The sequence below is a fragment of the Crotalus tigris genome, unplaced genomic scaffold (assembly GCF_016545835.1).
Source record: "Crotalus tigris isolate CLP2741 ecotype Arizona unplaced genomic scaffold, ASM1654583v1 scf7180000018565.659758, whole genome shotgun sequence".
NCBI classification, from domain to species: Eukaryota; Metazoa; Chordata; class Lepidosauria; order Squamata; family Viperidae; genus Crotalus; species Crotalus tigris.
The window spans coordinates 455,229-482,671 of record NW_024097078.1 but is presented as its reverse complement, the minus strand read 5'-3'; the positions used below and the strand labels follow the sequence as shown (position 1 = coordinate 482,671).

General features: G+C 38.1%; 1 protein-coding gene across 5 annotated transcripts in view; it reads left to right on the top strand.

Annotated features, from left to right (window-relative positions):
• DNAH7 (dynein axonemal heavy chain 7) overlaps positions 1-27,443 on the top strand; it is a 160,283-nt gene that overhangs the window by 109,496 nt on the left and 23,344 nt on the right. For 4 of the 5 annotated variants that reach the window (XM_039354619.1, XM_039354618.1, XM_039354617.1 and 1 more), the window contains 9 exons: positions 2,748-2,928; positions 4,779-4,964; positions 8,599-8,762; positions 10,285-10,439; positions 10,968-11,158; positions 12,983-13,116; positions 15,419-15,754; positions 18,365-18,491; positions 20,618-20,812. In XM_039354619.1, the coding sequence (XP_039210553.1) occupies positions 2,748-2,928; positions 4,779-4,964; positions 8,599-8,762; positions 10,285-10,439; positions 10,968-11,158; positions 12,983-13,116; positions 15,419-15,754; positions 18,365-18,491; positions 20,618-20,812 (1,669 nt within the window). Of the gene's footprint in view, positions 1-2,747; positions 2,929-4,778; positions 4,965-8,598; positions 8,763-10,284; positions 10,440-10,967; positions 11,159-12,982; positions 13,117-15,418; positions 15,755-18,364; positions 18,492-20,617; positions 20,813-27,443 lie in introns of those variants that run through there. The other variant, XM_039354621.1, reaches the window with a different exon arrangement.

Here is a 27,443-nt window from a genome sequence, read left to right as displayed (position 1 = left end):
GCATGCTAAAGGGTGTTTTCCTTGCTTTCTGCGCCATCCAATATTAATAATAATAATAATAATAATAATAATAATAATAATAATAATAATAATAATAATAATAATAATAATAATAATAATACATGGCCAATACATGAAAAAAATAGCTGGGAAAGCAGATAATAATAAAACCTGGCAATGGCTAAGAGCAGGAAAATTGAAGAAAAAGACCGAGGGACTAATTCTGGCTGCACAAGACCAAGCCTTAAGGACAAATGCATACAAAGTCAAAATTGAGAAGACAGCAACAGACAGTAAGTGCCGCCTATGCAAAGAAGCTGAAGAAACAGTGGACCACTTGGTAAGCTGTTTCAAGAAGATTGCACAAACTGATTACAAGCAGCGGCATGACAAAGTAGCAACAATGGTGCATTGGAAGATCTGCAAAAAATATCATTTGCCTGTAAGCAAAAACTGGTGGGATCATAAAATGAGAAAGTCATAGAAAATGATAAAATTAAACTGCTCTGGGACTTCAGAATTCAATCAGACAAGCACCTGCAACATAACACCCCAGACTTAACAATTGTCGATAAGAAAGACAAAAAAGTCTGGATAGTGGACGTGGCAGTGCCTGGAGATAGCAGAATAGAAGAGAAAGAACTGGAGAAGATAACAAAATACAAAGACCTACAAATAGAAATAGAAAGACTGTGACAAAAGCAAGCAATGGTAGTACCAATAGTGATAGGCTCCTTGGGTGCAATCCCAAAACAACTGGAGCACCACTTGAACACCATTGGCATTGACAAATTCGCTATTAGTCAATTGCAAAAGGCGGCCTTACTAGGAACTGCTTCCATCCTGCGACGATATCTGTAATACCATCAAACATCCACGTCTGCCTATCCCAGGTCCTGGGTAAGGACTCGATAGGTAGACAAAATGCCAAATCCAGTCTGAACATCTGGCTGACTGTGCGATGATCGATAATAATAATAATAATAATAATAATAATAATAATAATAATAATAATAATAATAATAATAAAAGAATCCCACATGTATAACGCTGGTACAGTAACAGTGGTAGCATTAAACGCCACTAAGCTATTTTACTCAATGGCTAGGAATCTTCCAGCCTGTCCACTCCCTTGTAAAATAGACCAAGCAGTCTCTTTAATGATAGAGAAGACTTGTAAAATCCAAACAAACCAACTTTGCTCCTTGTCTTGACAAATGGACTCAAGTCAAACCGCTTTCTCTGCAAAGCCTCCAACGGTATAGAACTTGCTCTCTTTCTCTGAGCTTCCTCCATCCCTTCTCTGAATTAGATCCTCTCCCATCTGGCCCATCTCAATCCTTTCAGGGCAGGTCTTCTGGTCTCAAACCTCCCTCAGCAGAATCCATGAGGTGACTTTTCTCCCGGGTGAAAATTTAGCCCTCTCTTTGGTTGAGCTGCCAATGGATGCTCCTGATTTCTTTGCATTCTTGTGCAAAGCTGCAGGGTGTGGGATCCCAGGGGGAAAAAAAAACTTTGTAGCATACATATGTTGCTTCTTATTCTTACTGCCAGCAGAGCAGTAAGGAACTTCCTGCTCTGCTAGGGCCCTGGTGCCCTCTCCTTCTTCCTTTGCTTCCTTGCTTCACTCAAACCTTGGGCCTTTTATATGGTTCTGCGATGAATTTCTGCTTGTGTTTCAAAGTATTGTCTTTCTCTCCCTTCTGTCCCCCTTTCTCACCACTCGATTCATTAAATCTAAATACCAACTTCAGAATATCTAGAATATCTAGTAAGAGTTTCCTACCTCTTCCTACCAACTCTGCCTCTACTCCTCCATTCTTTTCTTGCATCCTGTTGCTTAGCTTAAAAAGTCTGCGTTAACTGTTGGGTTGCATGATTATGTTTATTTTTATGTAAGTATGTTTAACAGAACATTTGAACAGCATTTGAGGGATGGCTTTTTTTTCTACATAACAAGTGAACAGATAGCAGATTTACATATATTTATTTATATCATGCCTTTATTATTTTAATAAATAACTCAAGGCAACACACATACACAATACTCCTTCCTTCTCCTATTTTCCTCACAACAACCACCTTGTGAGGAAGGTTGGCCTGAGAGAGAGTGACTCGCCTAGGGTCATCCAGCCGGCTTTCATGTCTAAGACTGGACTAGAACTCACCGTCGCCTGGTTTCTAGGCCAGCACCTTAAACATTAGACCAAACTGGCTTTCCTAGATCTATCTCTGTCTCTATCTATCATTATATACATACATACAGTGTACTATATGAGAATGTATTCCTTTCTTTTTTCTCCCTCTAAAAAATCTGAATGGATGGAAAGCCTACATCATTTGCAGAGTCAGAGATGTTTGAATATATCACATTTTTTACTTGTATCTTAGCGACATTTGGGCTTTAAAGAATATCGCTAACACAAAGAATAAGAGAGAGGATCCGAATTTGACAAGGCAAAGGACAACATCATATCCCAATTATCAAATAATTAAAATGCTTAGGATTTACTTTTGCTCAAATTATCCTCCGGGGTCTTCATATTTTAGAGGAAGACAGATAGCAGTCCATAAGTCATGTGATACTTTGAATTGCAGATAAGAATTTCTGTTGCTTTGTTAGAGGAGTGTCTATGCAGGAATGTTTGTGTGTGTATATGTAACGTGTGTGGAAAGAGTAGATAAATGTATAATATTTGCAAGTAGATGTGTAACAAGGATGACCTCCTTAATTATTGTTGTTTCAGAGTGGCAAAAGTTGTTGCCCCCAAAAAGATAAAACTCAACGCAGCTGAAGGGGAACTGAAAATTGCTATGGACGGTTTGAGAAAAAAGCAAGCAGCCCTGAAGGAAGTTCAATACAAGCTAGCACAACTACAGAAAACTCTGGAACAAAAAAAGCAGGAAAAAGCTGACTTAGAAAACCAGGTAAGTAACAACCATCTTCAAATATCAAAAATGCAGAAAAGAAGCCTATGTCCTCAACTTTAACCTTTTTTGTTTCTTTGCTTTTTCTTTGCTTTTTCATTTATTTTCTATTTTTCACAACCCTGCTCAGGATACTTACCAAATGCTCTCAAAGAGCATTATTCTCAAAGAGTTCTTGTCTTTCTGAATTAAAAAAAAATGTAGATCGTATGCCAGATCTCCAAAGTAGACCTGAGGATCAAGGCAACAGCCACAAACTCTGAAGAAAATAGTGGAATTTTATTAAACCATGTCAGTTAATTTATTACTCGTGCTGGACTCTTCGTTATACCAGATTGCGTTGATAGTTGTCATTTTCTTACATTTATACAAATGATCACATCAAAAGTAATTTAAATTCAAAACTTGTTGTTATATGAATAATGTGGAGTTATATGAATAATGTAGAGGTAAAGATGATGCTTTTTGAGCGGGGAGTGATTCAGGTTCCCATTCAACTACTGAACTTACTGATGCTGAGTTGGCCACGCTCAGACAAGGCCGTTTCACAGAGATATAGGTAAAGGAGGAAGAGTATATTCTCATGTACATTGCTTCAACTTTCTAGCGATAAAAAGGATATAAACAAAAGCAATTAGTGGTTAAATGGAGCTTAAACCCTTAAACCCTGGCGCAAGTTAGTTACCTGGATGGCAGATTGCAAAGACTTGAGCATGATAGAATGCAGGGTGCGTAAAAGATATATTATTTTTGAATAAGAGATTCTCTTTGGATTTGGGGGTAGTATTTTTTAATAATTCAGTGGAGCAGCTGGATTTCCCTTAGTTAAATGGATGATTTTTGTGTGGGAGGATATTGGAGAGGTCAGAAAGTTCGATTTTGTGATGGTGTATGTTCAGCTATGGTCTTCCCTTCCTATATTGAACAGGCTTGCTGGAATAAATGAGGAAATAATGAGGCCTCTCCATGCCTTCCAGCATTCCTGTGTATACACTGCTGGGTTTTACTCTTATTTACATCAGCATACCAGGGACTATTCCCATTTGCCCTGGTCTGTCCATACTCTATTGTTGATGAACTACTAGCCAAGAGCACAAAGCAAGCATGGAAAGGCATGTTTGCAATAGGACATAGTTTAACCTTTCTTGGGAAAAGAGGAAGCAACTAATAAACTAAAGTTTCACCTGCCAGATGCTGACTGGGATTAGGGAGTTGACCCATTTCATTTGCTTGTTTATTAAATTTGTTTGCCTCCCATCTCACCACAAGGTATGCAGAAAGTACCAAATTAGGGAAAGTTATTCAAGAGCCAAGGACTTAAAGAAAGTGCCGCCATTCCACACTGCTGCTACTGCAGCTAGTTCAATGTTAAAGATTTATTAGAGAAAACATTTTTTGACAAACTGCCAGATAGAAAGCTCCCAGAAATGCATTCAATTCACGGGCCACATCTGTGTAAGAATGACCTTCATAAGTCAATGTCACGCTCTTGTATGATATGTATTCCTTTTTGAGATGCAACTGTTTTTGGTATCGCGTATAAATCCATTATCAATTTCGCACTGGAAAGTGAAGCAATAATTTATTTGAAGGCAAGAAGAATGGAAATACTACTGACCTTGTTGCATTCATCTGTGACAATTTGTCACGCACATTGCTCTCCGTTTTTCCATCTTGGAGTTTCAAATATAAAAACTTTTCTATGATGATGATGGCGGTAGTAATAATAAGTAGCAATACATACTGTATATAATATTTTCATAAGCATTGAAAGTAAAGCATGTAACGATTTGTAGTAGCAGCATTACCTGGGATGGCTTTGCTTAAAGTTTATATATTTTGATTTTAAGGTTGACCTGTGTAGCAAAAAGCTAGACCGAGCAGAAAAATTACTCGGTGGCCTCGGGGGTGAGAAAACCCGTTGGAGCCAGGCAGCTTTGCAACTAGGAAAACAATATGTCAATTTGACAGGCGATATCCTCATCTCATCTGGCATTGTAGCTTACTTGGGAGCCTTCACATCAAACTACCGACAAGTAAGGAATGAACAAACAATTGAATAAATGTGTGACATTTAGTAAGCTAAATGCTTCTGCAGCAAATAAGCAATAGTTTTTACTCAATATCCAAACATATACCTTTACCTCAGCTTGAAAATAAAAGCATTGTTATGAAAACAACATAGGAGAAAATTATGCAGGTATCATTGTTAAAAAAAAAGACTTTTTAAATTTAAGATAGTCATCTTTAACTTTGGTACATCATAACTGCCAACTAATATAGACCAATGGTGGGACCTTTCCTAAACTGGGCCTTAAGTAGTATTGGATTGTAACTCACACTATCTTTAATTATTGGCAGTTATTATTGGCTAGAGCTGATATATTATAATTCAACTATATATGGGAAATACTGTTTTAAGGAGAAATGACCTATATTAATCTTGAGATGTTCCATATACAAGGATTGCCATGCCATTCAGCATGAGAAAGAGTACATGTTTGACTTGTAGTTGTTCCTGACATTTCCATGCAGCTTTGGATATAGTCCTTTTCCAAAACCCCAAAGAGCCACTGTCAATTAGTTGCAGACAATACAGAGATAGAAGGACTAATGGTCTGCAGTTCCATGAGCAACAGCTTCTTCCCTTTAGAATGTGCAGCATTTCATAAGAAAGCAGTCAAGTAAAATGTTTTTGCCTGCAGTAACTAAACCGAAGGACTATAGCAAAATACTTGGAGGAAACCATGGATGCTCAGGATTTCGCATGTGTTTCAGCTCAATTTCTTGGCTTATTTTTGAGCTGTTCATAAGAACTTTTTCTAAATTGGCAAGGCATCGATAGGCTTAGTTACACACTGTAACTCTCTGTATAAATCACTTCTTAAGGCTGATAAGGTACACCCTGTGGAGACATGTGTAAGTAGCCTTAAAAATTCTTGGTATTCTAAAAAGGGTAGGGAATTTAGGCAGAGTTTTGATTTTCATATTTCTGAAATATGAAACATAACAGATTCTAACCTCAGCCCACAAAACAATTTGTGACTGTCTCGTTGGAAGCCATGGGAGATTTTAAATCTTTTCCTGGTTTCAATGGGAATTAATCATAATGCTTTAGCTGGATCAGAGCTAATATACATCATAATTCAGGCCCATGGAGAAGTTAGATTAAGATTATGACTCTCCCAAATTGCAAAATATTTCTGCACAATTATGTTTTTCTTCATTAGACCAATGCAGCCAATGCAGCTATTAAGAAGGCATAATAGAACTGAGACATTTATAAGGATGATAATAAAAAATGTTTGATACTTGAATCCTCCGTTTTATTTTTGTGTGGTTGTACAGTCATTTTCATTCTTCTGAAATTCCTCCATCCATAAACAATGTTCTTTCCTTTGTTAATTTCTTAATAAATAAATGAGGATTTGTAGAGCGTAAGTATGAAACACGAGCAATAATTCTGGTAGGAAAAAGAATTGCATATCTTTATGTTTGATTTTATATCCGCCACAAAATAGATTTAAGTTATCCTAATACTCCATAGTTAACTTGATTTTATTTACAAATGACAGGAAATTATCCTTAAGTCAATGTTTTGAGTTGGAGTTGGAGTTACTGCCTAAGAAATTTCAAAGTTCTTTGAAATGTTATTTTACATTGTAACCAGTTCCCAAGTTCAACATTTCAAACAGTGTAACTAACTTATTCCCTGGCATGGCAGTTTCTATGAACATATAGGCCAAGGGTCTTCAAACTTGGCCCTTTTATGACTTGTGGACTTCAACTCCCAGAATTCCTCAGCCAGCGTCATAAAAGAGCCAAGTTTGAAGACCCCTGATATAGGCCATATGAGTAGGTGCTTCCAGTTGATTGACTTTAAAATGCTTAACTGTTCTCTAAAGGCATATTCACTTCCATTACTATTTAAGACCATCCAGTTTAGTCTCCTTTGTTCCTTATTTCCAACTTTGTTAATGTAAAAACACTCTGTCTTAAAAGTAATTCTGTTTTCTACCTACTATGAATTATATTCGTTTCTGTGGGAAAGAAGTAGTTGGAACAGCTCTGCCTGGATATTCCTCTCTTGCCCAGAACAACCAACCTCCATCTCTGTGGGAAGAATTCCAAGGAAAAGGAGGGTAAAATCAGATGACTTCTGGCTGTTCTGCCTTCCTTTTCAGTTCTTATTTCCATCTTTCCATGAGAAAAAGTAAAGCAGGTGAAAAGCCTGCTTTGCTAGAATTTTCTGCTTCCTGCTCTTGCAGAAATATTCAAAGCTACCAGTCTCCAGCTTAGATTGTTAAAAGAATCCTGATGCTTTGCTCTGCAAACATCTTGTTTTTTTAAAAAAAGTATTAAATTATATTAACAGAAAAACAAAAGCATCAACTGCATCAGAACACAAATTCCTTCACATTATTCATTAACAGTTCTGTGCATATTTGAGTGTCTCCACACCTCCCCCGTACATGCTCATTATCTCTCTTCCAATAATAATAATAATAATAATAATAATAATAATAATAATAATAATAATAATAATAATAATAATAATAATAATAGTTGGAAGGAACCTTGGAGGTCATCTAGTCCAACCCCCTGCTCAGGCAGGAAACCCTATTTCAGACAAATGGCTGTCCAGTTTCTTCTTAAACACTTCCAGTGTTGGAGCATTCACCGCTTCTGAGGGCAGATTGTTCCACTGATTAATCTGTCAGGAAATTTCTCCTTAGTTCTAGGTTGCTTCTCTCCTTGATTAGTTTCTATCCATTGCTTCTTGTCCTGCCTTCAGGTGCTTTGGAGAATAGCTTGACTCCCTCTTCTTTGTGGCAGCCCCTGAGATATTGGAACACTGCTATCATGTCACCCCTCGTTCTCCAATAAGTCTGTTTCAATCATAGCATGATCAGTTTTCTGCTGTTCAGCAGATTTTGATATAAGCTATAAGTCGCCTAGAAGGATTTTATCCCCAAAATGAGACATATATATATATATATACCTGACCCATCTGGATGAATATATATATACCTCTGACCCATCTAAATTAGATGCTGAGAAATTCCAATCGAATATTGCACACTATTATGTGTTTGAGAGCTTTCTAGATTGATCCTCAAAGCGTACCCAGTCATGCTGTTTAACAACTGAAACAATTATTTTGCACTGTAACTTTTAGTGTCATAAACTGTTAATTAAGGCCTTCTGCTTACAGTATGACTGTAGCTTTCACTAAGTACATGATGCCTAATCTTCAGAACACCAGGCGTGTTCATCTCTCTAGATTTCAGCCCTTGTTGATAAACAGTATTAGGGGTCTTTCGCTATGTACACTTCTGAATTCACTCCCTGATTATGATGTTTCTCCCCAAGAGCAAAATGGAAGAAATGGATAAAATGAGGGCTAATTGAAAGACAAAAAATTTGATCTGTTCATTTTAAGTTTCATTAAATAAATAATAACTAACATACGTCTTGGGAATAATTTTGTAAGTATTACATTGTTGCTTTTTAGTAGAAGGCATCCGATTAAAAACAATCAGAAGGAACTCAAATTTGTCCCAGCAAATTTTCAAGAGTGACAAGTCATTGATACTACTGATGAGCCTCATATCACTAAAACCATTTTTCAAAATAGCTGGCTAAATGTTTAGCATTTTTCCTTTTCAGAATCAAGCCCGGGACTGGATATTGACATGCAAAGCCAGAGGCATTCCCTGCTCGGATGATTTTTCTCTAACTACAACTTTAGGAGAAGCAGTGAAAATTAGAGCTTGGAATATAGCTGGGTTGCCTTCCGATTTATTTTCCATTGATAATGGTATTATTATCTCGTAAGTACAGAAACTTCAGATAGGCATAATTTATTTCTTTGGAGAGTATTGTATGCTATTTTCTACTTGTAGGGGCGCAATAAGGTACTATTGTATATTTTTCATTTTAAAAACAATATGGAGTCTTTAGTAGTGAAATGCACGCAAAAGGTCTCAGGACATAATCCTTCGCATTTAAAGCATTGCTCTCTAAATTTGCATCCTGCAGCTTGTTGGCTGATGAAATCTTAAATTACAAGATAATGTAATTTCTGAATATGCTGGCTTGGAATGCCAGAAGAAAGCCATGTTGAGAAGATCAAAAATGTCTAAAATCTAAAATGGCAGAGCTATAGAAAACCCTTCATTGGAAGCCATTTTGAATCTGGTAATATGGGCCCAAAATAGCAAAAGTACTAACTCAGTGTTCATACTTTCCTTGGATTAAATGCTTCGTTCCTTTATTGCTTTATGAAGTTGCAGTCTTTAGATTAAAGCACTTGTTATTCTTATGTTAAGCATATGCAGAGATTCAAACATGAATTTGCTGTTTTGTAAGGCAACCTTTTCCAATTGGAATAGTGTTCTAGATGCCAATATCTACTTCCACTTCCAGATCCGTTCGAAACAAATGTTGTTCAATGTTCACTGAGGGAGGGAGGCTTGCTACTCGATCCTGCCCCATCCTGCCAATACCTGCTTCTAAAATCATCACCAATTCTACCTTCCTGATCCTTAAAGCTATATACTTTTAAACTCTTCAAATCACTCAGCTAAACTGGATGATTAAGGCTGTTGACCATGTAGATTAGCATTTGCTTATCGAACTGCCCTTGTGTTGACTACAGATCTGCTTGCTTAGTGAACTGGGGAGTGAAGTCAACACTGCACTGAAATTGAGACACAACTGATGAATGCAGGAAGGCCTATATGAAAGGAATGTGGAGCATCCGTTCATTTTCTTTTGTTGGGTGGATAACAATAACTAGCATGGGAAAAAAAGACATGTGCTAGTGATTACTACACAAAGAGGGGAGTTCTATTTTCCCCTTGAATTATATCTCACACGTTTGTGGATGCTAGCTTATTTCCTTTTGCAAGGGCCCAGAAAGTGAAAGCATAAAACTGGAAGGAAATAGGTACTTCTTCAAAGGAAGTCAAGAAAGAATTCTTGACACCGTTCTGCACTATTCTGGCTCACAAAACACTTATTTTCATATCGGGATCTTGTAAATGTGTTCAGGTACAAGGGACAGATGGATATTGTGGTTAAGGTATCTGGCTAGAAATCAGGAGGCCATGATTTCTACTCCCACCTTAGGCACAAAGCCAGTTGGGTGACATTGGGCCAGGCACACTCTAACAGCCCTAAGAAGGAGGCAATGGCAAACCATTTCTGAAAGATCTTGACAAGGAAATTGCAGGGACTTGTCCAGGCAGTTTCTGAGAATCGGACCTGATTGAGTGGACATAATAAAGCCCCCAAATAAATGTGCCATGCAGATTCACAAAGCTGAGGTATTCCGTTGTTTTCTCTCTCCAGAAATGCAAGAAGATGGCCACTTATGATTGACCCTCAGGGTCAAGCAAACAAGTGGGTGAAAAATATGGAAAAAGCCAACAGCTTGCATGTCATAAAGCTCAGTGACAGTGAATTTGTACGAACACTAGAAAACTGTGTTCAGTTTGGTACACCTGGTAAGCGATCAAGTCTTTAAAAGTAGATTTTTCTTGCAAATTTGCACAATTAATTTTTATAATTGTTAGAATCATTTAGGTATAATGTAATACATCAGATAGTAAACTATTTTGCATTTCAAAACCAATTAATAATCCTCCAAATTGGGAAAAACTTGCAGACAGGTGGGGATTTAGGCCACAATCCTATCCAAAAAGAATAAAAATTATTTTATTGGCACTATATTTCCAACCATTAATTTTCCAAATTTTGTAATAAGAGGTTCCTTATTTTTTTCCTACGTTAACATTGCAGCTATTAGATTTTATGAGTGATAGTCATGTGTAACAGTAAAGATAGGCACTTGAAGTTAGTCTGCAAATGTTTATATTTTCTACTCATCTTCCAATTAGCGAGTCTCCAAGACTGCTTTCCACTGCAGTTGAAAATATATTACTGATATACTGGTAGCATTGTGTGTGCTTTGTGTCCTTTGTTTTTGCATCTTGTAAATTTATGGTTTGTCTCAATTTCTGGCTGAACTGAAGTGCTGCTAGAAAATGTCGCCGAAGAGTTGGACCCCATTCTGGAGCCTCTTCTGCTTAAGCAGACTTTCAAGCAGGCTGGCAGCATCTGCATCCGCCTTGGGGATTCGACCATTGAATACGCTCCGGACTTTCGCTTTTATATTACAACCAAGCTGCGAAACCCCCACTACCTCCCGGAAACCTCCGTTAAAGTGAGCATTTTGCCTGGGAACCGCAGGTGGTTTGGCTTTTGTTTCATAAGCAAGTGGATGATCTTATTAACAGTACCACAATCCCTTTCTTAATCTTCTCCCTATGCATTTGCATACAACATTAATATGAGCAGATGCTTTTTTCCGCTCTGTCCCGCTGACCTATATGTGAGCGGTTATTTGTATTATATATCATTTTAAAAATATTTATATTAATACTAATACAAAGTATCTAACAATGGGAAGAAGGCAGTAAAAATGACAAAAGACTGAATGTGAATAGGCCATATATTTACCATGGATCAATTTCAGAGGTTCCCTTATGTTCTGAACAGGTATTCATCTTCGGCATTAACAAAAGTCAGTTCGGTTCAGGGTAAAGGATCAGGGTAAATCCCAACGTTAAATTAAAAGCTCCTCTATTATGTTTTCTTTACTTTTTTCTATATTGCTGTAAAAATCTCTTTATTGCTGCCCTTTTCACTACACTCTGCCTCCCAATCTCCTGCTGCACGTGATGTGTTGCGATGCATCACAACTTTTTTGCATTGCCGGAGCTGGGGTGGGGGCAGCCTCCGCATGATGTAAGCGGCCCGTGGGCCAGCAGTTTGACACCCCTGTCCTGCTATGAGCCATGGTGGTGCAGTGGTTAGAATGCAGTATTGCAGGCTAATTCTATTGACTGCCAGGAGTTTGATCCTGACCCTCTCAAGGTTGACTCAGCCTTCCATCCTTCTGAGGTTGGTAAAATAAGAACCCAAATTGTTGGGGGAAATATGCTGACTCTGTAAACCACTTAGAGAGGGCTGTAAAGCATTATGAAGCAGTATATAAGTCTAAGTGTTATTGTTATTGCTATTACTAGAAGAATGTGAAAAACCCATTGTAATCCATTGGCATCCAACAACTCTAATATTTGCATTTGCTTTTGGGGAGGGGGAAGGGAGTGGGAGGAACCAAACAGCCTCTATGAGGAAGAATAGAAAAAGCATCAAAGTGTCTTGGTTTCAGGATAGGGAAAACTTTGTGGAACAGGAAGCTGGAGGCAGGTGTTCCCATCAATCAGACTTTGCCAACCTTGCAGTTCCAAAATAATTAGGGCAAAAGCTGTCTTGATATCACTTTCTCTAGAAAAGTAGCTGAGTTGAAAGCTAATTTATCAAAATCCAACCCAGAGATTTTGCTTGATTGATTATGTGGCAGCCAAGTAATTGTCAATTCTTAATGATCAAATAGGTAGGTTTTCTCCATGATGATCTGTGCTAACTTGGTTTTACTAGGGCTCCAATGGTCCCTTTGGGCATAGAGTGCTGTTATTTTCTGGCCACTAGGTGGGAATTACTTTATGGCAGTTCTCCAACCTAGCACTTTCCATTTGTACTGAAAGAATAATTCTGAGAATTTCCACCTGCTATCCACAAGTATGGGAATTCTAGAAATCATGAAAATATATTTTGGAAGTACTTGTTTGGAGAAGACTGCTGCATGGTGAAGAGGACAACTTTCAGACAAAAGCAAAAGCTATTCTCTTCTCTTTCTCAGAAATGTTTGATATATGTTAGGAAAGGGATCCCCAAGCGCCATTGTTAGGAAGCGGGCTGTACTGCAGGTGAGCGACCGAAACCGAAACCATCCCCCCCCCAGGTCCGTGGAAAAATTGTCCTCCACAGAACTGGCCCTGATGCCAAGAAAGTTGGAGACCATTGTGTTAGAATGTAACATAGCATCCTAAAATTTAAGTATCTTATTTGGATAACTGGAGATTACTATTGGGTTTTGTCTTATCTGGTTCTAATTCTAACTTGGAACTCTTGAAATTTTCAGGTAACTTTGTTAAATTTCATGATAACCTCAGAGGGGATGCAAGATCAGCTGCTTGGAATAGTTGTTGCAAGAGAGAGGCCAGATCTGGAAGAAGAAAAGCAAGCCCTGATCTTACAAGGAGCTGAAAATAAAAAGTACTAAAATATTATTAGATAGAAAATTATCTCAACTGAATGATAATGTTCTACAGAGAGAAAGTAATTAACTTACAGTAGTCCTGGGCTTACAACCATCCATTTAACGACCATTCAAATTTATGATGGCACTGGAAAAAGTGATGTAACTGATCTTTGCACTTAAAATTGTCACAATGCCCCTGTAGACATGTGATTGCAGTATGGACTCTTGGGAACTGGTAAACATAATAGTTGTAGCCAGTGCTTTTTTTCTAAAAAAAAAAAAAAAAAAAAAGTTGCTGGAACTTACACACGTCATACAACCCGCCTTGCCTACCCTACAAGGTTCCATCCAAAAAAGGTGTCGGAACTCCGTTCTGGGCATTCTATGAGAAAAAAAGCCCTGGTTGTGGCATCCTGCAGTCATGTGAGCTGTGGTGGTGCAATGGTTAGAAAGCAGTGTTGCAGGCTAACTCTGTCCACAGTCAGGAATTTGTTCCTAATCGGCTCAAAATTAATTCAGCCTTCCATCCTTCTGAAGTCAGTAAAATGAGGACCCAGATTGCTGGGGGCAATATGCTGAGTCTGTAAACCACTTAGAGAGGGATGTAAAGCACCATGAAGCGGTATATAAGTCTAAGTGCTATTGCTATGTGATTTGCAACCTTCTCAGCTGGTTTCTGACACCAGCAGGAAGTTGCAAGTCACAGTTACGTGGTCTCTCACTTAATGACATTCGGTGATTTGCTTAATGTCTGTGGTAAAAGTAAAATTGGATATAGTCATGTGATACCTCACTTAATGACTGCATTGCTTAATAACAAGTTTTACACTCCCTAACGTGGTTGTAAATTGAGGATTACTTGTACTTCATCCTTAATTGTGCAGCTCTTGGTAAAAATTAATTGACTTTGTTACTGGAGAAATAAGAATTGTGAAAAGGCTGGGCTAACAAGACCTTTTCTGTTCGCTGTAAAGTGTGATCTGAATTTGTAGATAATTGAAAAGTCAGAAAAGGGAATATTAGTCTGTGACTGTACTCTTCAGCTTTATTGGCAAAGCATTCTCCATAACATATAGAGAGACTTTGAGGACATTATTTCTCTTTCAAACACTGTGTTTATACAGAGAATCCTTCACTGAAACAATTGAAATATGATAAGTAACTTTTTTGACATTCCTCTGTAATTTATAATGCCTTCTGTACCACTGAGTGATTCAATGCCTATTATATGTTAAACCACAGGAAAACTAATGAAGATTTATATTAACTGAGTTTTAGCATATGGTACAAAAGGAGTCATTGGGTCTTTACCTTGCTTAAATAGCTGTGCAAAAACACCCACTGGATAGCTCTTATATAGACTTTATCATTGTAAGATGCAGTCACTAGCTTAGATGGTTTTATAAAGGACGTAGGCACCTTAATGGAGGTTAATGCAAGCTGTCCATGATGGTTATATGGCATCTCCTATTTTTTCAGAGGCTATTAAATAGTTTTTAAGGGGAAACAGGGGAGTGCCAATATTTAATGTTTAATCTTTCCAGAGACATCGGGTTACTGCATAGTGAAGTATTAAATAGCTGATACTAGATCAGATTGTAGATGCTGTTTGATAACAGAGGTTCCTCTTGATTTATTTTTCTAAATACCATAATAATGAATCTTTCTTGTGAGTGGACACATGAGAAGTTGATGATAAACATATGAAAAGTACCAGATAGGAAAGACTGCTGCATTCCAAAGTGGACTTCATTATTTTCAATGTAAAATGCAGCTTAGAATGGCAGCTGAGGGACAGAGTAGAATTATGAAAGATCTCTGGCCATTGAGAAGAGCAACTCTGACTTTTCCCAGGATTAGCATAGATCAGAGAGATTTAGGAGATAGGGATTGAACTGAGCCCACTATTAATTTTTTCCAAGAGTGGAAAGCTCATGATTTCAGTAAAATGGGCTTCTTCAGCAGATGTACTCAATTATATTTTAGATTTTAATGAGGATTATGGAAGTTAATGTACAGCACATTTGGAAAGCATCAAATTAGGGAAAGCTGATGTAGAGCTATGTGTGTTCTGCTGATTGGCTGGAATGGGTCAAGGAATTGTTGTACAAAATCCGTTTTGTGTCAGTTTTCTCTTGGAAGTGCTTTAAAGTTTAAAGTAACTCTCAAAGATTTGATCCCTCAAATCCACTTTTGTTTCTAATTAATATTAGAATAATAATAATTAATATTCTGTGTCCCTTGACTATATCAAATCATATTTGGATTAGATCACTCAGAGGTTCTACAAGGTATTAATCTAGTTCTCTGTTATAGACAGCTACAGGAAATAGAGGACAAAATTTTAGAAGTTCTGTCATCATCTGAAGGAAATATTTTGGAAGACGAGACTGCTATCAAGATATTATCCTCTTCTAAAGCTTTGGCTAATGAAATTTCAGAAAAGCAAGCTGTAGCAGAAGAAACGGAAAGGAAAATAGATGCTACCCGGATGGGCTACCGTCCCATTGCAGTTCATTCATCAATCCTCTTTTTTTCAATTGCCGATCTGGCCAATATTGAGCCCATGTACCAGTATTCCTTAACCTGGTTCATCAACCTCTTCATCATGTCTATAGACAACTCAGAAAAGTCAGATATTTTGCAAGAAAGGTATACGAAATAATTATGATTCTATTGCTGCTTTTACCATCTGTTCTAACTATGGAGCATCTAGCAGGAATGGGTGGGTTGAGATTTTCTGTTTTTGTTACTTAGGCTATTAATTATATTGAAAAGCTCTACATAAAATATATTTATTCAATTTATATGCCGCCCATCTCACTGTCGAGTGACTCTGCGTGGCTTACAGCATCATAAAACAACAATATAAAGCCTAACAATTTTGAACATTAAAAATTAACAAAAAACTGAGTAAGAGGGGAACCAGTACACAAGTAGGTGGAGATGGGATTCTCTTCTAAGTCTACTAAACAACTCCAATCTGGGACTGGAATTAAGTTATATATTAATCAAGTTACATATTAATCAAATTAGCATGTGTGTACTGATTTCATTGGATTAACTATGTGCTTCCCTGCCCCCCCTCAACAAAAAGACTATTTTATTGTAGTTTGAACCAGGGTGAGCAGATCTAGACCTGTTAGTAGAATTCCAGATTATTTGCAGTGGACTTCAGACTCCCACTATTTATTTGCTTAAAGTATTTGTATGCCACTTTTTGTTTTCCAAAATTGTTCTAAAGGTAACAATGCAGAATGGCAACCATCTTAAATTATATCAGGGGGAATGGGGAAATTGTGGATATGCAGGAGTGGATTTTTACAGAGAAAGAGTGTGGCTTCTGTTCTGCTTCACAAAACAAGTCTGTTTTTTTTTTTAATTTTCAGTGTTGGAGTTCTGATAAAATGAAAACAAAGCAATGTATGCCTTTATAAACTGTTTTTAATATGCTTAAGGCTATATGAAGAGAGTTGTTGTGGGCATATTTTACCTGTGCAAGTTTAAAGTATTGGAGACCAAATACTTTGAAAGAGATAAATGCCTCACTCTGAAGAACTGTGTAAGAAAGATATGGAGCTGTGATTGGAACATTTATAAGTTTTTCATTCGAAGCTTCCCCTCCCTCCCAAGTGTTCTTTAATAATTCAATATATATACCAAAACAAGCCTTAAATACCAAATCTTGAGAAAATTAGGCAGACCTAGCTTGACTAATTTCAGTATCTTCAGTTAATTGGACACAGCATTTAAGTTGACTTCGCTGAAAAGTCATTTAAAAAATAATGTGCTGTGAAAATTGAGTTCAATGTTAGATTTTATGTGATATTCATTGGTAGCTTGGGACTGTTAAATAATAAACATCCCCACCCTCTCTGTACTTTTTGGATGCTTGATTGCTTGCTGTTTTCTTGTGTTTGGACCAATTTATTCTGACTTTGGAACCATTACTTACAGTTTCAAGTTGTTACCACTTTAAATGGGCCAGCTATGTTTCTGGCAATGTTAACTGTAGTTAGACAAGGGTCCTGATTGTAAGTGCTCAGAGATACTGCTTTGCAAAACTACATGGGCCTGTCAGAAAGTGCAGTAACAGAAATTAAATACTAATAAAGGAGAATATTTGTAGCTCAGGGTTGACATGAGAGGTCCTTGGTGCTCTCTGAGCTTGTTTTCTTGCAGACATTTCATTACCCAAACTAGGTAATGAAACAACTAGCACTGATGATGTTACCTAGTTTGGGTAATGAAACGTCTGCAAGAAAACAAGCAAGCTCAGCACCAAGACTCCTCATTGAATACATGTGATGGTTTTCAAATGGACTGTATGGCAAAATGGTAGCATTCAATGCTTAGTGAGTTATGTCAGTCAGGTAACCACATTAAGCTATAATGTAGCTTAGTGGAATGGGATGGGGGGAGGGACACAAATAGCATGTGCACTTGCTTTTGGTTTAGGCCCTAGTTTGTTGTTAAGGAAATTGTTGGAGGAAAGACACTTTGAAATAACAGTAAACAGTTCAGTGAAGGTGTTAACACAGGGCACATCTGCTGTAAAAAAAGGCCAACAGCATGTTAGGGATGATAAGAAACTATTGAAAATAGAGGTGCCAATAATATATTTTTCTTATAAAAATTAATACCATGACTACATCTGTAATACTGTATGTAATTCTGGTTATTGCATCTCAAAAAGGATATAGAGGAGCTGGAGAAGGTTTGGAAGAGAGCACCTAAAATAATGGAGGGGATGGAACAGCTTTCTAATGAGAAAACATAATATTTGTGAGGTGAATAAGAGAGAAGATGACTAAGGTTTACAAAATTATGCTTGGTATGGATAAAGTGGATAAGGATAGGCTATTTCCCCCTTTCCAATTTATTAAAACCAGTAGCGGTCCATTGAAATTCAATCCTGAAAGAATCAGAACAGAAGAAAGCATTTTTTTTAATTTTTTTTTTACAAAATATGTAATTCAACTTGGGAATTTGGTGCCATGAGGTATAATGCAACCAGCTTGGCATTCTTTAGAAAACGGTTGAACCAGTTCATGGAAGTCGGTGGCTATTAGATATGAATGCCTCTGAAGGGTATCTCCTGAGGGATTAGTGAGGTTCCTTGTGCAGCTTTTTTAAAATAAAATCTTTAATTTAAAAAAAAAAGATTACTCCTGTAGAATTGAAATTTCAAGGATCTTCAGATTTGTGGCTGCCAGACTGCTGTCTTTTAGATCCCTTCTCAATTTTTTTTTATACTTGCAGACTGAGGCTTCTCAAAGATCACTTTACTTACTCCCTTTATGTCAACATCTGCCGCTCGCTCTTTGAAAAAGACAAGCTGCTCTTCTCCTTCTGTCTGAATGTGAATCTTCTGAAGCATGATAAATTGGTTAGTGCTCCTAAAACACCTTACTGGATGGGATTTTTGCATAATGTCTGATACTCTAGTTCAGTGATAGCAGACCTTTTAGAGACCGAGTGCCCAAACTGCAACACAAAAGCCACTTATGCATCGTCGGGTGCCGGGTGGCCATTGGCTGGGTGTGGCCCATTGGCTGGGCGTGGCTGCAGGGGTAATGGCACACTGGGTGGGACTAAAAAGTTCAATCAATCAATTCCAACTTTGCAAGATCTTTTTTTTCCCATAAGAAGTTGAAATTGACTGATAGATTGAACCTTTTTTTTTTTTTTTGCACATGGCGGTGGAGGCCTAAAGCGAAAAGGTTTTTATAAAACCCAGCTGAAGGCCTAGGACTGGGGCGACAGTGCACGTGCCCACAGAGAGGGCTCTGAGTGCCGCCTCTGGTACCTGTGCCATAGGTTCGCCACCACTGCTCTAGTTTTTCACAAATATTTCTAAGCTCTGAATTCCAGCAGGAAAGTAAAAAAGGGCAAAAATGGTCAGACTTGCTTGTGTACCTTTAAAGAAACTTTTAAAGCAGCCCCTTGGCCCCTTACTGACCCATTCACACATTTTCCAACATTCTTCTTTCTGCATCCTCATCCCCTCCTGCCATTCTCTCTGTTCATTGCCCTGTTGCTCCATCTCCTTCAGTCCTTCTCTTTTGCTTGCATCTAGCCTTGTGTTCCTCCCTAACTTGTCCCTTGCTGCTTGCTTGTTTTCTCCCCTTTGCCCTAATTCAGCCTTCACCAGCATCAGATCAGATCCTTCTTTTCTCTCCAAACAATTGTCTTTCTTTATCCCAGGATCCAGTCTCCTCTGCTTCTCTCCCTCCTTCCATAATGCTCTTGCAGCTTATCTTGCAGCTTTCCTCCATTACTACAACTATATAGGGGATGGGCAAAGGATGAGACAGGGCTCAGAAGGCCCCTACAGAGAGAGTATATGATGCTGTATATTACTGAGTTGGGGTGTGTTTACATTTCTATGCGTGTATGAATGTGGTTGACTTTTTATTGGGGACACTGAGTTATTGGGGACCCTTAGGTTTAACTTCCCTCTTGACACAAGATTGTTTGTTGAGTTTAAGTTTATGGGGATAAAACTCTTCCTTTCTCCCCACATAAGCTGTCTTAAGGTACCAGGAAAAGGCAAGATACAAAAGCAAAAAGCAAAACAACAACAACAACAAAAAAAAACTTTTTGCGGCACAGAAGGCAAAGCAACCAACTCACCAAAATGTTCTCTTTCTAAAATACCGCAACCAGTTCAAGTGATGTATTGTTAAGCATTTGGGCTCCTCTATTTCCTGGAAATATCTTGTTGATATATGAATCTAAGCAGAACAAGTGATCTGGGGGATGAGCAAACTTTTATGAAGGACTGTGGAATAAGACAACCTGGTCTTTGCCTGAGTAAAGGTTCCTCAGGCAAGGGCTACCGTATTTTCTGGCGTATAAGACGACTTTCTAAAGCGTCGAAATTGGCGCTGAAGTCGGGGGTCGTCTTATACGCCGAGTCGTCTTATACGCCGGAAATTACGGTAACTTTTTTTTAAAAAACAATTTTAAAATGATGCATATCTTTGCGGATCAACATTAACATCGGGGTCCTCCTGGATGGTTGGTCCTTGCAGTTATGCTGAAAGACCAGACCAGAATCCCTAGTTTTACAGATTTGGAAGAATTTGATTTGATCCCTCGTCACCTCAGATTCAAAAGGGTTGTCTTTGAGCATAAAAGGGACATTGGTTTAGCAACCAGCAGCTCCCATTTCCAGTAATTTGGAGGGTTGCGCTGAACATCTTGAAAGTTGAATCTTTGCATCTTTCTAAGCTTTTCTCCATTTGAGTTCAGTTGGTAGCATTGCCCAAGGAAAATCTGAGAGTTCTTATCTTCCCTCTGCTTGTTTTCTCTTCAGGGTTTGCATGATTGTTCAGGGTAGACATTAGCATATAAAGGAGGCCTCAAGATAAGCAATCAGCTTCCAATCAGATGTAACTCTTAACACATTTGGAAAAATACAGTCTCTGAACTTGGTTTTGGTTGCATAAAACAACTGCATCTTTGAATGTTAAAGTTTTAAGTAATTTATTTTGTTTGAAATTGTTGCAGATTAATGAGGATGAGTGGAAGTTCCTGTTAACGGGAGGGATAGGCCTGGACAATCCCTATTCTAATCCCTGCCCCTGGCTTCCCCAGAAGTCATGGGATGAAATCTGCCGCCTGGATGATTTGCCAACCTTCAGAAGTATTCGAAAGGAATTTATACGCTTGAAGGAAGGATGGAAAACTGTGTACGATAGTTTGGTAGGTCTGTAATTACCTGGTATACATTCCTCCTTATAAGCATTCATCTCTGCTTTAGCATTAAAACAACCCACATACATCTTCATTTTTGTATTCTGTGTTTATAAACTATGTATAAAATACAATCATTACTTTTATAATTATCTTAATAATTTTGTCAATTGAAAAATAACTTTTAGATTACTAGGAAAATTCAAAACAGTTCATGTGCTGCTGTTTTTTTTATTGTAGATCCAGCATTGCCATGGTCTGTTTTTTTTTTTTACTTTTGATATGGTTTTATTCATTTATTTTATAATTTCCCATTTTAGAATTACTTTTAATGAAAAGCAGGCTATATATCGATGCAGGCTGTCAAGGCCAGCATCTATCTAAGGGAGATGTGCTTCAGGGCTAATAGGTTAAGGACCGATTATTTGATATACTGATATTTTGCAGCAGGTATGTTCAGGGATAAAGTGATCAACACTGTAACATACTTCAGCTCACATACAACTGAATAGGATCTGATAGAGCTTTTGTGTTTGTAGCACAATTAATTGCTAATTGGACCATTTTGTCAAATTTCTGGAAAGCCAATTTCTGATTGGTTATAATAATAATAATAATAATAATAATAATAATAATAATAATAGTAATAATCCCCCAGTGAGGCACTACCTTGACGTGGTTGTGGGGCTTGTGTACTCTGAGGAAGATGAGAGCTATGCCAGAGGTTCAACCATACTGGACAGGTCTCATCAGAGGAGTCAGACAAAGAGTGTCTCTCCCATAAAAAATATGGTGAGACGTAAATTTCAGAATGCCATACCGGCTCGGACGTCGCCCGGGTTAACAAGGTCCGCACTAGATATTGGAGTTCCTGGATATCTGGTGAAAAATGGGTTACAGGACTCAGGACTGTTGGCTGAGCAACCAGGGCCAGCAGCTGCAGAACTACTGGAAGAAAAGGTGTTTACCCGTCGCAGATACACAGTGATGGAAAACAAAGAAATAATGATCTGTTACTACAGATCAAGTCCAACAAGACGAGGATATCTAAAACGAATGCACCAATTCTGGAAAGAACAACATCCAGAATCAGAAATAACAGAACAGAGACTAGCAGATCAACGCCGATTTATAACACGAAATAAAGTATTTACAGAAACAGAATTGGACGAACTGCAAAGGTTTACCCAGGGCAAAGAAATCAAAGCCTTACAAGAAGTAATTCAGAATGTAGAGGCAAACCAGGGGGAGTTGGCAGTGAAAGAATCCAGTAGAGATATACAACTGTTCTCATTTGGAAACCAGGCACCTCTTCCTCAGGAAGAACAAAACCCTCTAACTAAAGAAATAAAAGAATTGAAACAAAGAATAATTGAGCATCTAAACAGCACAAAAACAACAGAATAAGGCTACCTGCATTGAAGCTTGTTCCAAAGAAACAGCTAGCACAAGCATTAAAAGATGCAAATACTGCAATAGCAAGTATAAGCACCAATTCACTGCAAGAAACAAACCAACTAATGTACAGCACAGCTGCAGTTATAACAGAATACCTGGGATGTAAAATCAACAAAAAAGAAAAACAAACAAACAGTGCACAAAAATGGAAGGTTAGACTAGAAAATAAGATCAGCAAGTTAAGATCACATGCAAGCAAGCTAGAACAGATGAAAGAAAAGAAGCTGAAGAACAAGAAGACCAAAGAATACCTAATCAAGAAATACCACTTAGAAACAAGGAAGATCAAGGAAGCACTGGAAATAATAAAGCAACAAATAACAGCTATAGCCAGGAAAATCAGTAGATATGAAGCTCGAATTGCAAACTATAGGCAAAACCTCCAATTTCAATCCAATCAGAAACGTTTCTACCAATCCATCAATGGAGAAACTGCAAGGAATCAGTCAGTACCTGACAAGGAAGAAACAGTGCAATTCTGGAAGCAGATATGGGATAACCCAAAGAAATACAACAAGGATGCGGCTTGGTTAAAAGAGGTGGATGCAAATAAAACAGAAGTTGAAATGAAAGAACTAGTAATAACAACAAAAATGGTAGAAAAAAGAGCAAAGAAAATCAAAAATTGGTCAGCACCAGGTGAAGATGAACTGCATGGGTTTTGGTTGAAACATCTAACTGTTATACACCCACTCATTGCCAAGCAGTTCAACAATATACTACAAGGAGGAGAAATTGAAAAGTGGCTAACAACTGGGAAAACCTACCTAATAATGAAAAATCCAGCAAAAGGGGCAACACCAGGTAACTACAGGCCAATTACCTGCTTACCAACAACTTTCAAATTACTAACTGGTGTGGTAGCTGATGCAGTACAACAGCATCTAGTTGAAAACAATCTCTTTCCACCTGAGCAGAAAGGAAACCGCCCCAATAGCAGAGGAACAAAAGATCAACTCCTAATAGACAAAATGATCTTGGAAAACTGCAAGAGAAGGAAGACCAACCTGAATGTGGCATGGATTGACTACAAAAAGGCATTTGACTCTCTGCCACATGATTGGATAATCAAGTGCCTAGAAATAACAGGAGTAAGTAGAAACATCAGAAAATTTGTGCAAAGATCGATGGCACAATGGAAGACACAGTTGCAGATCAATGGTGAGAAGCTGGGAGAGGTTAATATCAAGAGAGGAATATTTCAAGGAGATTCATTATCACCATTACTATTTGTTATTGCACTGTTTCCTCTGTCAACAATACTGAATAACTCAGGACATGGCTATCAAACATCAAAAACATCTGCCAGACTATCCCACCTCCTTTACATGGATGATCTGAAGCTGTATGGAAAAACATCATCTGAAATAGAATCGCTGCTCAACACTGTCCGTATATATAGCCAAGATATTGTAATGGAGTTTGGCTTGGACAAATGTGCACACTTACTATCAAACAAGGAAAAATAGTGAAAACTGAAGGAATCAAGATGCCCCACGAAAATAACATTAAGAGTCTGGATGAGGAAGAGTACTACAAATACTTGGGTATCCCTCAAGCTGACAACATCAAGCACACTGAAGTCAAGAAAAAGATTAGAGGTGAATACATCAAGAGAGTGAAGAAGATCTTAAAATCCAAACTCAATGGAGGAAATACCATAAAGGCAATCAACACCTGGGCAATCCCAGTCATTAGGTACACAGCTGGAATAGTGGACTGGACTCAAGCAGAACTAAAAGCAATGGATAGGCAGACCAGAAAATAATGACAATGAATCATGCCCTTCATCCACACAGTGACATTGATAGACTTTATCTACCAAGGCAAATAGGTGGGCGTGGAATGCTACAAGTACATCAGAGGGTTGAAGAAGAAAAAATGGCTTTGGAAGAATATCTGAAGAACAATGATGAAGATGCACTGAAATTAGTATATCAGGAAGGCTTACTAACTACTGGAGAGACCAAACTGGCCTACAGGAAAGACCAAATGAAGAACAGAATAGAGGCATGGGAAGACAAAGCACTACATGGCCCATACATGAAAAAAATAGCTGGGAAAGCAGATAATAATAAAACCTGGCAATGGCTAAGAGCAGGAAAATTGAAGAAAGAGACCGAGGGACTAATTCTGGCTGCACAAGACCAAGCCTTAAGGACAAAGGCATACAAAGTCAAAATTGAGAAGACAGCAACAGACAGTAAGTGCCGCCTATGCAAAGAAGCTGAAGAAACAGTGGACCACTTGGTAAGCTGTTGCAAGAAGATTGCACAGACTGATTACAAGCAGCGGCATGACAAAGTAGCAACAATGGTGCATTGGAAGATCTGCAAAAAATATCATTTGCCTGTAAGCAAAAACTGGTGGATCATAAAATAGAGAAAGTCATAGAAAATGATAAAATTAAACTGCTCTGGGACTTCAGAATTCAAACAGACAAGCACCTGCAACATAACACCCCAGACTTAACAATTGTCGATAAGAAAGACAAAAAAGTCTGGATAGTGGACGTGGCAGTGCCTGGAGACAGCAGAATAGAAGAGAAAGAACTGGAGAAGATAACAAAATACAAAGACCTACAAATAGAAATAGAAAGACTGTGGCAAAAGCAAGCAAGGGTAGTACCAATAGTAATAGGCTCCTTGGGTGCAATCCCAAAGCAACTGGAGCACCACTTGAACACCATTGGCATTGACAAATTCGCTATTAGTCAATTGCAAAAGGCGGCCTTATTAGGAACTGCTTCCATCCTGCGACGATATGTGTAATACCATCAAACATCCACATCTGCCTATCCCAGGTCCTGGGTAAGGACTCGATAGGTAGACAAAATGCCAAATCCAGTCTGAACATCTGGCTGACTGTGCGATGATCCACCATAATAATAATAATAATAATAATAATAATAATAATAATAATAATAAAGTTGGAAGGGACTTGGAGGTCATCTAGTCCAACCCCCTGCTCAGGCAGGAAACCCTATACCATTTCAGACAAATGGCTGTCCAGTCTCTTCTTAAAAACTTCCAGTGTTGGAGCATTTACTGCTTCTGGAGGCAAGCTGTTCCACTGATTAATTGTTCTAACTGTCAGGAAGTTTCTCCTTAGTTCTAGGTTGCTTCTCTCCCTGATTAGTTTCCACCCGTTGCTTCTTGTCCTGCCTTCAGGTGCTTTGGAAAATAGCTTGACTCCCTCTTCTTTGGGGCAGCCCCTGAGATATTGGAAGACTGCTATCATGTCCCCCCTTGTCCTTCTCTTCCTTAAACTAGACATACCCAATTCTAGCAACCGTTCCTTATATGTTTTAGCCTCCAGTCCCCTAATCATCTTTGTTGCTCTTCTCTGTACTCTTTCTAGAGTCTCAACATCTTTTTTACATCGTGGTGACCAAAACTGGATGCAGTATTCCAAGTGTGGCCTTACCAAGGCATTGTAAAGTGGTATTAATACTTCACATGATCTTGATTCGATCCCTCTGTTAATGCGCCCTAGGACTGTGTTGGCTTTTTTGGCAGCTGCAGCACACTGCAGCTATATCCAGGCAAATTTTTAATTCCAAAGGGGCTAATATTTTATTGCTCTCTTTTTGAAACATTCACTTTCCTGAGATTGCTGTTGATTCTACATGGCTTTGGTTAATTAAGGTCTGCTTTATTTTACTTGGCATACAACTGGAAATCAGACTGTGTTAGCCTTCAGACTTTCTTCCTTCTTGTTGAAGTTATTGAAATGCTTGTGAATCTCGGTGGCTTCTCTGGGCAGTCATGCATGATTATTAATTCTGGTTATTAATAAGCAGTGCTTGATAGACCAGTTTGATGAAGTATTGCTTTGTCCAAATTGTTCACAACTCAGTTTTTTGCTGGGTAGGCAGCTGTAGACACTGCAAGTTCTGCAACTACCTGAGGACAATACATTTGCTGTGTTTCTAAGTAGTAAAGGATATGCTTATCATGGAACAAAATAGGGAAAAGCCATTTCTTGAGGTCTTAGCAAAATTGCTAGATGCAAGGCAATAGACATGACTACACACAAAGTGTGTGTCTTGTTCCTATATTAGCTAGATCCTTGAAGGTGTATAATAATCCTGTTGAGATTAGGACTGCAGTATGTGGAGAGACAGCAGTCTGCTCCTCCTCCAGTTCCTTTATTATTCTCCATGTGTGTGTTAGGTTTAAAATAGAATCTGTTGGTTCTAGTGAAGCATCACCTACTTTAGCTCTCAATCTAAAATGGGTTTAGGTGATGCTAAAATATTTAGGTTGGTATGTTGTTAAAGAGATCACAGAGACAAACTGGGGAATGACTTATAGTTTCATGACCAAGCACACTTCCTTTGAGGCAGGAGAGTTCATGTTTTGACCCCGGCATGTAAAATAAATTGAAATTAAAAATCAGATAAATGTGAATGACTCCTTCATTAATGTTAGTTGGAGAAGGTTGGAAAAACTTCCATTCTGAAAGAAGCAAGTAGAGGAAGCTTCTGCAAATTTTTTTTGAGAAGCTACCCCAGAAGACTGGAAATAGAGCTGTCATCATGCTATTGGCAATAGTTCCAATGCCATTGAGACATAGGATGGTGGTTAATAACTGCTGGTAAACCACAGTTTTGGATAAGCAAATTGTTTACTAATGGTCCAGAATAAATTATTGGACATTTTTTTTCATTGGGAGTTAATAACTGGGAAATAGCTGGAGATTTCCATGAATAAATTTCCTGAGACAGCTAGCCATATTAATCTTCTGTAGTGAAACAATAATTTTTTTGGTACCTCAAGCACCAGATAACTATCACTTGAGTTTTCATGAATTATAGCTCATTTTAAAAAAGTGAAGGTTCGGCTTAAATTGGAAATGTACATGCAGTCAAATATACAAATACGTGCATATTTGTATGTGTGAGGCTGAGGGTAGGACTGTAAAAAATGATTCATGCAGATACATATGGGTAGGTCTCAACTTATGACCTTTTAACAGTTTTAATCCTCACACAACAGTCACAGCATTCTCCTGGTCACATGACTGCAGTTCGGGGTGCTTAGTGATCAGCATGTATTTATGTCAGTTGAAGTGTCCAGGAGTCATATGATTGCTATTGGCAACTTTAATAAGTGTGGCAAAAAAGGACCCAAAATTGGGCACTTAATGATCACGCAACTTAGTAACAGACATTCCCGTC